Source organism: Lathyrus oleraceus, chromosome 7 (assembly GCF_024323335.1).
Source record: "Lathyrus oleraceus cultivar Zhongwan6 chromosome 7, CAAS_Psat_ZW6_1.0, whole genome shotgun sequence".
NCBI lineage: Eukaryota > Viridiplantae > Streptophyta > Magnoliopsida > Fabales > Fabaceae > Lathyrus > Lathyrus oleraceus.
This window is the reverse complement of record NC_066585.1, coordinates 117,160,300-117,173,859: the sequence shown is the minus strand read 5'-3', so window position 1 is coordinate 117,173,859 and position 13,560 is coordinate 117,160,300. Positions and strand designations below refer to the sequence as shown.

Here is a 13,560-nt window from a genome sequence, read left to right as displayed (position 1 = left end):
CCTAATGCGCTAGTGCTTAAGAAGAGTTTTCTTGAGGAAGGTTATATAAGTGGTATGAGTATTCATCTTTGTGCTACTAAGATGTATCAAGATCTGAAGTCAATGTTTTGGTGGCCAGGAATGAAGAAGGAGATATATGAGTTTATTTATACTTGTTTGACTTGCCAAAATTCGAAGATTGAACATCATAAGTCGTTGGGTCTGAAGCAACCGTTGACTACTCCTGAATGGAAGTGGAACAATATTTCCATGCATTCTGTTATGAGTTTTCCGAAGAATACAAAGGGATGTGATTCCATCTGGGTTATTGTTGATAGGCTTATAAAATCAGCTCATTTCATATCTATTAAGATCAGATATCCCTTGCAAAAGTTATCTGAGTTGTATATTGAGAAGGTTGTTAGCTTGCATGGTATTTTGTTGAGTATTGTGTAAGATAGAGATATTCGGTTTACGTCGAGGTTTTGGAAGAGTTTACAGGAAACGGTGGGTACTAAGCCGAATTTGAAGTTTTGCTTATCATCCGCAGACAGATGGTCATACAGAGAGTATTATTCAGTCTTTAGAGGATTTGCTGAGAGCATGTGTTTTGGAGCAGGGAGGTAACTAGGACAATTACTTACTATTAGTTAAGTTCACTTATAACAACAATTTCCATTCTAGTATTGGAATGACACTGTTTGAGGCGTTGCATGGTAGGAGGTGTAGGACACCTTTGTGTTGGTATGGTTCTGGTGAAAGTGTTGTGCTTGGACCTGAGATAGTACAGTAGGCTACTGAGAAGACTAAGATGATCCAATAGAAGATGAAAGCTTCGTAGAGTCGTCACAATAGATATCACGACAAGAGGAGGAAAACAATTGAGTTACAGGAGGGAGATCATATGTTCTGGAGATTTACTCCGGTAACTGGTGTTGGCCGTGCATTGAAGTCTAAAAAGCTTATGCCATGTTTCATTGGTCCATTTTAGATTCTTCAGAGGGTAGGTGAGGTGGCCTACCGAGTTGCGTTATCGCCGTATCTTTCTAATCCCCATGATGTGTTTCATGTGTCTCAGGGAGTACATTCCTAATCCATCTCATATGATTCAGTTAGATGATGTGCAAGTTAGAGAGAACTTGACAGTTGAGACTTTTCCTTTGAGGATTGAGGATCGTGATGTGAAGCACTTGCGAGGCAAGGAAATCGCTTCAGTGAAGGTTTTTTGGGGAGGTCTTGTTAGTGGAAGTGTGACGTAGGAGCTCGAGAGTAGGATGAGAGAGCCTTATCCAGAGATTTTCCCGTCAAGTAATTATCGAGGGCGAAAGTTCTTTTAAATGGGGGAGAATTGTAACACCCCGATTTTTATTCGTCATTTATTTAATTGTTTATTGAATTATTTAATTAATTTATTTGAATATTACTTGTGTGATTTTGGGTGGTTTGGTCGGTGAGTAGTAATTGTGGGGAAGTATGCTTAATTAATTGATTTTAGTGATAATTAATTAATTAAATAAATAGAAATTGGTAGAATAGGTAGAATTTGACAGATTTTGTGAATTAATAGAATTAGGTGGTGAATGGAGGGAAGCTGAGTTTCAGTTAGGCAAAATTTATAATTATGAGAAGATAATTAGAAATATTATATAATTAGAAAAATAGAGAAATAAGGGTTATTGGGGAGTTTGTCAATGAATGTGAAAAAGAAGAGAAAGTTGGAGAAGGAGCGTTGGAGAGCTAGGGCTAGGAAGAGAAGACCTTAGAGGTTTATTTCTTGTGCTTTTGCTGAATTTATAAGGTAAGGTGAAATTATTCATCTAAAGGTGCCTTGAACATGAAAGGGTAAAGATGTTTCTCTTAACCTCCAATAGGATTTTATTCTTTTCTTTTGATTGTTTATTGGATGAATCATATGAATGTAAATCTGTTTTTATGCCATGAATTAACATGAAATTCGTGTTTGATGTTGTATGATTGTTGTCTATGTGAAATTGCTCATGAAAGGATTGTTTATGTTGGAATTGAGGAGTTTTTAGGTATGATCATGAATCTGGATTTTATAGTTAAATGATGGAATAACATGTTAATTTAATGGGAAATAACATGCTAATATGTGTTAATCGTATATGTAACAATTCGGGAGTGGTTGGGGGTGTTTGGGATTAAATTGGAAGAGTATGTAGGTTATATAGTGCAAAAATCGTGTTAATGGTGTTGCATGTGTAGAAGACCTCGCCCAACGAGCTCTCCTAGTGGGCTTGGCCCTGTGAACTTTTCCCAGTGAGCTGATGTGCTCGCATGGCGAGGATGATAATACAGAGTTGATGTTCGTGACTCGAATCATGTAACTTGAGTTTCAGGACTCAGATTGAGGCGCGGTTTGAAGCATTGGAAAGCTAACGTACAGAGCTACATATGATAGTGACTTGTGAGATGGATTGACATGTTTTAATGATGTGTGAATGTATGTTAAAAGTGTGAATATGTGTATAATTGTATGAATTATTGTACATGCTTAATGATGAGTCAGTGTTGAGATGATTTAACATGATTAGGTGTTGAGTGTGAATATGATGTAATTGATGTGGTGTTGCTTTTTGGTGATGTTATATGGTGTGAATATGATTCATATTGTGTATGAAATGCATGATTGTATGGTGATTAATTATGTATTATTGGTGTGCACCATTGTTTTTGTTGGTGGATAGTAATTTAGAAGGGGGGATTACTATTGTGTGCCAATGTTGTTTATGGTCAGAAGGGGGCCGTAAGCGTTATTATTGTTGTTGTATTGATTTTTATGGACATGTATCATTGTTTCGTGGCATTGAAATAAGCAGGTTCGTTAATTCAAAATAGGGGACTAGTGGTTTATCCCAAGCTCAGAAGGGGGGCTTGGAGCTTAGAAGGCTCGGGGTTCACAGTTATTGGAACTCGGCTCCTATGAAAAACCAAATGTTGAGTCGGTACCGCATGAATATAGAGTTGAGTTGTGAGTCATGTTCAGAGTGTGAACTGTGACGAGTATGAGTTGAGTCAATGTTAAATTACATTACATGATGATGAGATGTTTGTGTAATGATGAGTACTCTTGTATGATTTGTGCGTCAATTCTTATTTTAATGTATTCGCATCCCCTTTTTGTGTTGTTACGTCTGTGTTCCTCTAGAGTACAGATAATCAGGTACCTGATTAGGAGTTTTGATGTTGAGGACGATGTTGTGCCTCTTTAGTTTCTTGTTGATCGAGTCTTATAGTTGGAGTCGCTCTGATATGTAACACGGGGGAACGAGCTGTTTATTTTATTTGTTTTCTCATGTTACATATTTTTTTTCGTTTAATTGGATATTGAACCACTTTTCAAACTAATATTGTTGTTGAGGCTTTTAATGCCAAGTATTTTATAATTTTTGTTGCTTATCAAATGAATCAAGTTTTTATATTATGTGGTTCATGTATATTATGTTGATGGTTGCAGGAACATCCTACTTGGAAGATATATATGTTATACATGTTTTATTTGATTATTTATCGAGTCTGGAAGTAGGGTATTACACAGTGGTATCAGAGTCTGGTTGGTCCGTCCGACCAAATTTTGTAACTTTATATGTTTCCTAATACGCGACATATGTGTAAAATATTGTCGGTGCTCGTTTGTTTTTCTAATCGCTTGTTGACAGGAGCGGAGTTGAAACAAGTGGAGAAATAACTTTCTATAACTCCTTCTCGAAAAACAAATTGAGTATATTTTGAAAATAGTTTATTATTGAAGATTTGTTTGAGAATTGGTTTTTAGAAAATTTAGAGGAAGAAATTATAGAAGAGTGGATGTATATTTTGAAATGGATTTAATATTTTTAAAAAAATTTAAAAACAATATATTTTTAAAAAAATTTAAAAACAATATATTTTTATATGCTAATGTAATTGTTTTTAATCATTTTAAAAATATCATAGACGCAATCGACAAATTTACCGAGATAACCCACTTTTTCGAAGAAATTCCCAAAATAACCCAGTTTTCAAAAAAATTCTCAATCTACCCCACTTTTAGGAGGAGGTGCCAATTGGATTGGCGACCCCTCTTAAAAATTGCAAGGAGGCGCCAATTGGATTGGCTAGGGCACCTGCCCTAGCCAATCCAATTGGCGCCTATGTGTAATTTTTAAGAGGGGGCGCCAATCCAATTGGCGCCTCCCTTAAAAAAGCCTCAAATGAAAAAACTCCCAACATGAAAGTTGTAGATCTTTTCAAGACAATGAATTTGGATATAAATTTTGTATCATTTGGATTTTGTATGAGAAAGTTATAGGCAGTTGAAGTTGGACTTCTGAGTTTTTGAACTGTTATCTGACCGATAATGTTTTGTATTATTGCATGTGTTTCTTTTAGGAATATGAATTTTTGTCCAACATAACATTTGAAGTAGACATCTTAAATTTTCCAATTCACTTGGTCCCACCTTAAAATAATTAAAAATGAGTGAGTTAGGTCTTTGCGAACTTGACCCAAAATTAGGGTTTATATCAAAACAAGTGTATGTGAATTTTGCCAAAAGGGACCAACTTCAAGCCCTTTAGTTTGAATGATAAAAGCCTCAAATGACAAAACCTTCAACATAAAAGTTGTAGATATTTTAAAGATAATGAATTTGGACTAAAGTTTTGCATCATTTGCAATTTTTATGAGAAAGGTATGGGCACCTGAACTTGGACTCTTTGACATTTTATCTGTTATCTGACCTATAATGTTTTGTATTATTGCATGTGTTTGTGTTAGAGTTATGAATTTTTGTCCAACATAACAAGTGAAGTAGACATCTTAAATTTTCCAATGCACTTGGTCCCACCTTAAAATAATTAAAAATGAGTGAGGTAGGTCCTTGCGAACTTGACCCAAAATTAGGGTTTCTGTCAAAACATGTGTATGTGAATTTTGCCAAAAGGGACCAAATTCAAGCCCTTCAACATAACAATAACAAGTCCTTGAATTAGGGTTTCTGACCTATAAATTTTTGTATTATGATATGTGTTTATTTTAGAATTATGAAAGAAACCTAATGTTTGGAGTTTACACAAAGATAAATTTGACATAATACGAATTGATATTAATAAAATTTGGATTTTAAACATAAGGCTAGAATGAACTTGTTATCTATAGACCAAGACATAATTTTGCTAATGTGACCAAAACCGGCGAGTTCAACATAAGGTTGAATCATCGGGTCCATTGGGACAAATTCGTGGACTCGAGTTCGAAACCTTGAGACATCCTATAATAGAAATAATGTAACACTTGACTAAGTCGCTATTTCAAAATAAAATGGGGTTGGTGGAGATGAAACATAAAAAATAAGTATAAGAAAAAACTTACGTATGTCGCGATGTTTGCAACTGTTCCTCTGTGTGCTTCGTCCATTGTGAGTAAAGACATATTGTTGGGGAGTTGGTGTAGATGAAAATGGAAGATTTTGTTGAAGATGAAATTGTAAAAGAAGTAATGTAGATGAAGTAGTGAGAAATGTAGATGAAGTAGTGAGAATGTTGGTGTGGAAGAATTGTTGAAGGAGTGGATGAATTTATAGGCAAATGGAGGAGTGCATGAAAAATTGTGTTTGCATGGTGTCTCCACCTCATTTGGCGACCATGTACAATATTAAAGAGGGGGCGCCATTCAAATTGGCGACACCATAGGGTACATGCATGCAAGGCTAGTTCTGAATGCTTGGTTTCGAGGACTGACTCCATGGGGGCGCCATTCAAATTGGCGACCATGTACAAGCCTTAAAGGTAGGCGCCAAACCAATTGGCGCCACCTTCTGCATGTCTGACACGTGGCATTGTTGTCTCCTGCATGCTGAACAACTCACTTATGGATGGCTTGCATGATTGACACATCATCTCTGACCATCTTAGGTGTCCGACACGTGTCTGTCTTGTCTCTTGCATGTTGATGACTACCTTCTTGATAGCTTGCCTGGTTGACACATCAAGTCACACTGTCTTGCAGGATTGACACATCATCTCAGACACGTGGCTCTCTAGTATCCTGCATGCTGAATACTCACTTCTGTCTTGACTAGCTAGCATGCTTGACAAACACATCAACTCTGACCATCTTAGGTGTCCGACACGTGTCTGTCTTGTCTCCTGCATGCTGATGACTACCTTCTTGATAGCTTGCCTGGTGGACACATCAAGTCACACTGTCTTGCAGGATTGACACATCATCTCAGACACGTGGCTCTCTAGTATCCTGCATGCTGAATACTCACTTCTGTCTTGACTAGCTAGCATGCTTGACAGACACATCAAATCATGACTAGCTAGCATGCTTGACACATCAACTCACACTGTATTGCATGACAGACACCTCATCTCTGAAATTACTTGCATGCTTGACACAGTATCTCAGAGTAGCTTTAATGTGAGACACTGATACCATCTATTTAAGTGTCTTACTATCACATTCATCTGCACTTGCAAAATACTTTTCATCTCCAAAATACTTTTCATCTTCACTCACATTCATCTGCACTTGCAAAATACTTTTTATCTTGAAAATGTCATCTTCATCATTATACAGTATCAACGTTCACTGCAACGGTGAAACTTTTGAGTCTGAGCTTCATGGTTTTTGTTTTAGAAACACTGATACCATTAGCGTGACAATGAAGAGAAATGCAACCTTTTTGCATTTCAAAAAAAGAATACAATCCTTTATAGCATCAGGTATTATGTCAAAGATGACATATCAGAATCCTATATTTTTTGAGAATGGTCAATGCAAGTTTTTCCCCCTAAAGATACGAGACGATGAAGATATTGAAAGCATGTTTCTTAGTCATGAACATTCAGGCATGGATTGTATCGAGTTGTACATTACTATACAACCATGTATACCGTCTCAACAGTCTTAACTAACCGATCAGGATCCAGCTGGTGAAGATGCTGCAAATGATGCACAATGGTCAGATGAACTCAACCCAGAAGCCGAAGTAGAGGTCGACGTTGTTGATGAAGAAGAAGAGGAGACTGAGGTACAGGTTGATCACATCCTGAACAACGACGATGAAGATGAGGCTCAACCACCACCAATACCTCCTACTCATGCCTACAATCCTCCTCAACATATGACAAATATGGATCTTCACGATGATGAAACGTCCGACAGTGTCTTCTATAATCCGTATCCGAGACCAGTAGGCGAATTAAAGGTGGGAGACATGTTTTGTACCAAAGAGGAATGTGTCTTGGCAATAAAAAAATACCATATGAACAACTTTGCTGACTTTACAGTGAAACGCACTGACTCTAGAAGGTATGTTATCGAATGTCGTAACATGCTTTGTAAGTTTCGTTTGGCTGCATCTTACAAGAAGAAAAATGACTCTTGGGAGATCGCCTCAACAGACCCACCACACAGTTGCGTTGCAACTAACGTTGAACAAGATCACCGTAAACTGAGCACAGCTTTGATATGTCAAGACATTCTGCCATTGGTAAATAAAGACCCATCAGTGAAGGTGAGTATAATTATATCCCATATCCGAACAACATATAATTATACTCCATCTTACAAGAAAGCATGGATTGCGAGGACAAAGGCTGTTGAGCAGGTTTTCGGCAACTGGGAGGACTCATTCAAGGAATTACCACGGTTTTTATGGGCACTAAAAGCTTATGTCCCAGGAACTGTGGCAATTCTGGAGACAGTGCCAGCAATGATGCCAGACGGAACCTGTGCTACAGGTAATAGAATATTTCACCGTCTTTTTTGGGCATTTGACCCGTGCATCAAAGGTTTCGCTTTCTACAAACCTCTCCTGCAAATTGATGGCACTTGGTTATACGGAAAATACAAGGGTACTTTGCTCATGGCAGTTGCACAAGACGGTAACAACAATGTATTTCCCATTGCCTTTGCTCTTGTTGAAGGTGAAACGGCTGGTGGATGGGGTTTCTTTCTTCGACATCTCAGAACGCATGTCGCTCCACAAGCCAATATATGTTTGATTTCTGATAGACATGCTGCCATCGAAAGTGCCTACAACAACCATGACAACGGATGGCATGATCCTCCTTCTACACATGTCTACTGTATCAGACACATTGCACAAAACTTCATGCGTGCTATAAAAGATAAGAATCTTCGCAAGAAGGTGGTGAATGTTGGGTATGCTTTAACTCAACCGTCTTTTCAATATTATCGTGATGAGATTCGTCTGTCTAATGAAGACGCGGGGAGATGGATAAATAACATCCCAGTAGAGCAGTGGACAAGAGCATTTGACGGTGGTTGTCGATGGGGCCACATGACAACAAACATTGTGGAATGCATGAACGGGGTTTTCAAAGGAATTCGAAACCTGCCGATAACCGCCTTGGTAAGATCAACCTATTATAGGTTGGCTTCTATGTTCGCAACCAGAGGTGAAAGATGGAGTGCAGTGTTAATGTCTGGACAAGTATTCAGTGAGTGTTGCATGAAGGTCGTGAAAGAGGAGAGAATCAAAGCTACGACACACGCTGTAACAGTGTTTGACCGTCAAAGACAAAATTTCAGCATCCAGGAAACAATGGGCAACAGCGAGGGGAGACCAAATTTAGCCTACGCGGTTAAACTACACAGAAGTTGGTGCGATTGTGGAAAATTTCAGGCCTTCCGCATACCTTGCTCCCATGTCATTGCAGCATGCGCTTATACTCGTCAAGACGCTTACACCCATTTATCTGATGTGTACAAGGCCAACACCATCATGAATGTATATGGTCAAAGCTTTTCAGTACTACCAATGGAGGATTACTGGCCTCCATATGAAGGAGATATTGTTTGGCACAATGAAGAGATGCATAGAAAGAAGAAAGGAAGGCCAAACAGCACACGTATCAGAACAGAGATGGATTCCACAGATAAAATGATAAGATTATGTAGTATCTGTCGTCAACCAGGACACAACAAAAACAACTGTCCCAATCAAGGAGCATCATCTAGATCTTAAGATTTTTGTAACATTTTATCTAGACCTTAAGCTTTTTGTAACATTTTATCTTGATCTTATGCTTTTTGTAACATTGTATTTCTGTAACAATCAATCAATATATATCATTAAGTTCTTGTTACAACGAGTTTCATAACCAACATCAGTACAAAACATCTGAAAACATAAATAATTCTAACTGATTACAACAATCAAATTAATGTCGTCTCGACCAAACATCATTTCCCTAGCATCCTTATCAGTCTTCATTCGCACCCAACCAAAGATACTGTCAAGTCTCTCAATACTTCTGATTTTTTCCCCTTCTGGTATTTTCCCGTCTAACCATCGAACCAGCTCCCTCTTCAGTTGATCTAACGTGGTGATGTTCCAAAACAGCATCAGCAATTGAGGTTTGTCTCTCGCATAAATCACCTTACCGTATCGGCGACGAACACCAAACATGATAGCCAAATGATTATATGAGTTGTGGAACAATAGGTCACACAACGCATCTATTTATAAGACAAAAAAGGCATTTTATGAGGGACTCGCCAATTGAGTTGGCGCCTCCTTTTAAAACATACACATAGGCGCCAATTGGATTGGCTAGGGCACCTACCCTAGCCTAGGGCACCTGCCCTAGCCAATCTAATTGGCGCCTCCATTCAAGTTTTAACAACAGTTGCCATATGAACAACTTTCATGTTCATCAAAAATCCATTTGAAACTTGGAAGCTCATCATTCATTTCAAAACATTATAGATCATTTTGACAGAAACCCTAATTTTAGGTCAACTTCGCAGGGATCTAACTCACTCATTTTTAATTATTTTGAGGTGGGACCAACTGAATTGGAAAATTTAAGATGTCTACTTCAAATGTTATGTTGGACAAAATTTCATAACTCTAAAAGAAACACATGAAATAATGCAAGACATTATAGGTCAGATTACAGTTGAAAAACTCAGAAGTCCAACTTCAACTGCCCATAACTTTCTCATAAAAAATCCAAATGATGCAAAATTTATATCCAAATTCATTGTCTTGAAAAGATCTACAACTTTCATGTTGAAGGTTTTTTCATTTGAGGCTTTTTTAAGGGAGGCGCCAATTGGATTGGCGCCTCCTCTTAAAAAATACACATAGGCGCCAATTGGATTGGCTAGGGCAGGTGCCCTAGCCAATCCAATTGGCGCCTCCTTGTAATTTTTAAGAGGGGTCGCCAATCCAATTGGCGCCTCCTCCTAGAAGTGGGGTAGATTGGGAATTTTCCTGAAAAATGGGTTATTTTGAGAATTTCTTCGAAAAAGTGGGTTATCTCGGTAAATTTGCCGACGCAATCTCTAAAACTTTCCATTTCAAAATTTTCCAAAAATCAACTTTCAAACTGTTTAAAAAACATAGGTAGAACATGTGGGTCCAAAATGCAGAAAATCTAACCTATTTTTATTTCCACTTGACCCAGGACTTATGGCACTGCGCTTCTTTCTTACGTTCATATGTTTTATTTTGCAATAAAAATTGATTTTTTTGAATAAATTAACTTTATAAATTTGATTTTAGTTAAAAATAAATTGAATTGAAATTCAAAGTTACATATTTTTATGTTAAATTTCAATTAGTTTTTAAAACAAAATCACTTATAATAAAAAGCAACAAAACATTTTAAAATAAAATTTACATATCTAAAACTAATTTCTGAGTGTTCTAAAAGTAAAATCAAAGTATCATACTATGCCATGTTTTTGTTTTATTTATCAACCGATGATATTGGATACTCGATTGAATTAATTGTTTCTCCCGTTGACACTGCATCCCTGGCCCATCATCATGCACCCAACGCAGGCTTAGCCTCTGCTCACTTTCTATGTAAGATTTTAATTCAAAATATATTTAAAGAAAAAAAACACTGTTCACGACCAGTAAACACAATAATATAAGCGTGTAAAATTTACAAATTCAATATTCAATCCTTGAAAGTTTACAAATTTAATCTAATTAAAATATCTTTATCTGATTACACTATAATACCATCCTTTCATACATACATACATAGATAATGTGCACACTACATCTACAATTGCAGAAAACTTAAGATTTTTTTTTCAAAAAATGTATAACATTTGCACCTAAACATCCCTATTTTTCCTCAAGTAATTAACAACAATGAAATGGTTATTATATTTTATAAATATTTTTAAATAAAAACTAATCCTTAGAATCTATACTCAATAATAATACATTATACATTATTATGAATATATTAATATACTCATAATATATTGTTAATATGACATGAAATGAAAAACTAATTTCTATAGGAATTTGCAGAAGGATCTAGAAGAGATAGGTAAACCTGACTCTGAATCACTGTCTTACCAATTTTGAAACCCGGCACCACCGTGAAAACCACCCGAAGCTCGCCGGAATTAGAGTCTGTAGAATCCCTTGAACATGAAGTAGTTGTTGAAACTGATTCTTCTGTGATACTTTCCATGTAAACCTCAGAGAATCTAGAATTCTTCTTGACCTGAAAAATGGTGACATTTTCTTGAAATGACAATGCTAAGTAATGCAGAGTCCAAACGCGCTTTGCCATCTCAGAAAAAGCTAAGAAAAAAGCAGAATCTGGAAACTCTCCAGAGTTCACTAGCTTTCTCTGGTTCAAGTTTCCGAACAGAGAACACTCCATTTTAGCATGAACAAGTTGAAGATATTTTGATTTTAGAAACTTGGCAAAAGACGAGTTTGGATTGTTTTCTAAGTACTGTTTTGGATTCAGAGATTTCAGCTTCTTGAATTTTTCAAAGTAGAGATTCTGATGAGTGTTGTGAAGAGCTTCATTTGAAAAAGTGAAATTTGGATAATTGAAGCCTTCAAACATTGTTATGCAAACGAATGATTCAAAAGCGAAACAACGATGACTCGGTTTACTGAAAACCGCGTTTGGATGAATGAATTTAACCGCTGCTTCAACGTCCCAATTCGCGGATTCCATTTCTTCAATCATAAGTTTCACGAAACTCCGTATTGATCTCAGTGTATGGTGAAGAAAATAAACAAAGTGAGTATGATTCAACGATGAAAGTTCAAGGTTAACAAAGAGTGACAAAGAAGCATTTGAATTCAGCTTTTTCTCAAGTGATTTATTGAATGAAATGCACTCGTCAAGTTTTTGCCTAAGAGATTCGATTCGAGAATCTCTAGCATCAACCTCTCCTTGAATCTTCTTGATGGTGATTTCATACGTTTTCATTATGCTTTGTTGTTCTTGAATCTCTGCCAGCATTATCGTAACTTGAGGTGAAAGATCAAGCTCTTTTTTCAAAAACCTTCTTTTCAATTCTGATATAGATCTTAGTTCTTCCACCACCGCTTGATCCGCTGCTTGGATCGAATCATTATTGTATGGATGTTGAGCCATTTGAAGCTCTGCATACGCTGCTTTGATCGTCGTAACTCCGGCGAAAAGCCTCGCAATTAGAGCTTCCATAACTGCTTTGTTTTTGTTCTTGTTCTTATTGTTATTCTTGTTGTTTTGGTTGCCGTTGTTATTGATATGATGATCTGTGAAAGGTTCTTGATCTTCTTTCACTTTGAGATTTGAATTGAGCATGCAAATTCCATTGTTTGATGCAATTTTCGTTGCGCTTTTGAGATTAATCACCCTTTGGAATGTTTTGGCGAATTTCTTGCTTCGGTTGTTCATGGCTGATTTTGGTTTCATTGTTTCCATCTTCTCAAAAGCATAAGAATTTAATTGAGAAAGTAATAAAATTTGAAGAGAGACTTTGTTTGAGCTTGTGTGAATTAACGTTGGAAAAAAAGAAGATTTTGATTGCAAAAGTAAGCACAAATGTTTGACTAAAGGATAGAGATAGTTAGTGAGATTAATGATTTTCTTTAAATTGAGAAAATATAAATTATTATTAATAACAATACTACTACTAATGACATGTTTACAATCAACACACCTATAAGATTTAAACTTTGTCTTTTTTCTATCTATACAAAAATATTAAAGTTTAGACGAATTGCATCATGGAGTTTTTTTTTTAAAGTTTATAAATATTAATAATTTATTTATATTAATTAATACATAAATATAAATAAATATTATTGACATAAATTGAATCATATATTAATAAATTACACTTATATATATTTTCATTCCTTAAATAATATTTAAATACATGTGTTATATTCTAATTAGAAAATAATAAAAATCACACCAAAAAAATTGTATATAAATTTTTTTCTTATATTTTAAAATTTATGTCTTAAAAAGAATTAAAATACGTAAATAATTCTTCATAAATATATTAATATAATAACATTAAATTATTGAAACTAAGTGGAAAAATGAAGCAAATAGTAGAATTATTAAAGGCGGGAAAAGAAAAAGTGTAGGACTTATTTTGCTTTATGATGATAAATACTCAAAGTAGGCTTGTAGTATAAGAACTTTGAAATTGAAGCCACTGATTTTTTTCCACCTACTTGATTTATGGAAATAATAAATAATACTAGTACAGTATAGTGCTACCTAGAGATATGATAATGTGGGACCTACTATGTTACAAGATTGATGATTTTGT

At 35.9% G+C, this 13,560-nt stretch overlaps 1 protein-coding gene across 1 annotated transcript; it reads right to left on the bottom strand.

Moving 5' to 3' along the window:
* Positions 1-10,962: 10,962 nt before the first annotated feature.
* On the bottom strand, positions 10,963-12,831 carry LOC127107390 (protein GRAVITROPIC IN THE LIGHT 1). Its single transcript, XM_051044669.1, has one exon. It carries the CDS (start codon positions 12,696-12,698, stop codon positions 11,271-11,273), a length of 1,428 nt encoding a protein of 475 aa, XP_050900626.1. The 5' UTR covers positions 12,699-12,831; the 3' UTR covers positions 10,963-11,270.
* Between the last annotated feature and the right edge of the window lie 729 nt (positions 12,832-13,560).

Coding starts and splice junctions, on each gene's coding strand:
- LOC127107390 (XM_051044669.1), bottom strand. CDS start 12,698: ATGGAAACAATGAAACCAAAATCAGCCATGAACAACCGAAGCAAGAAA.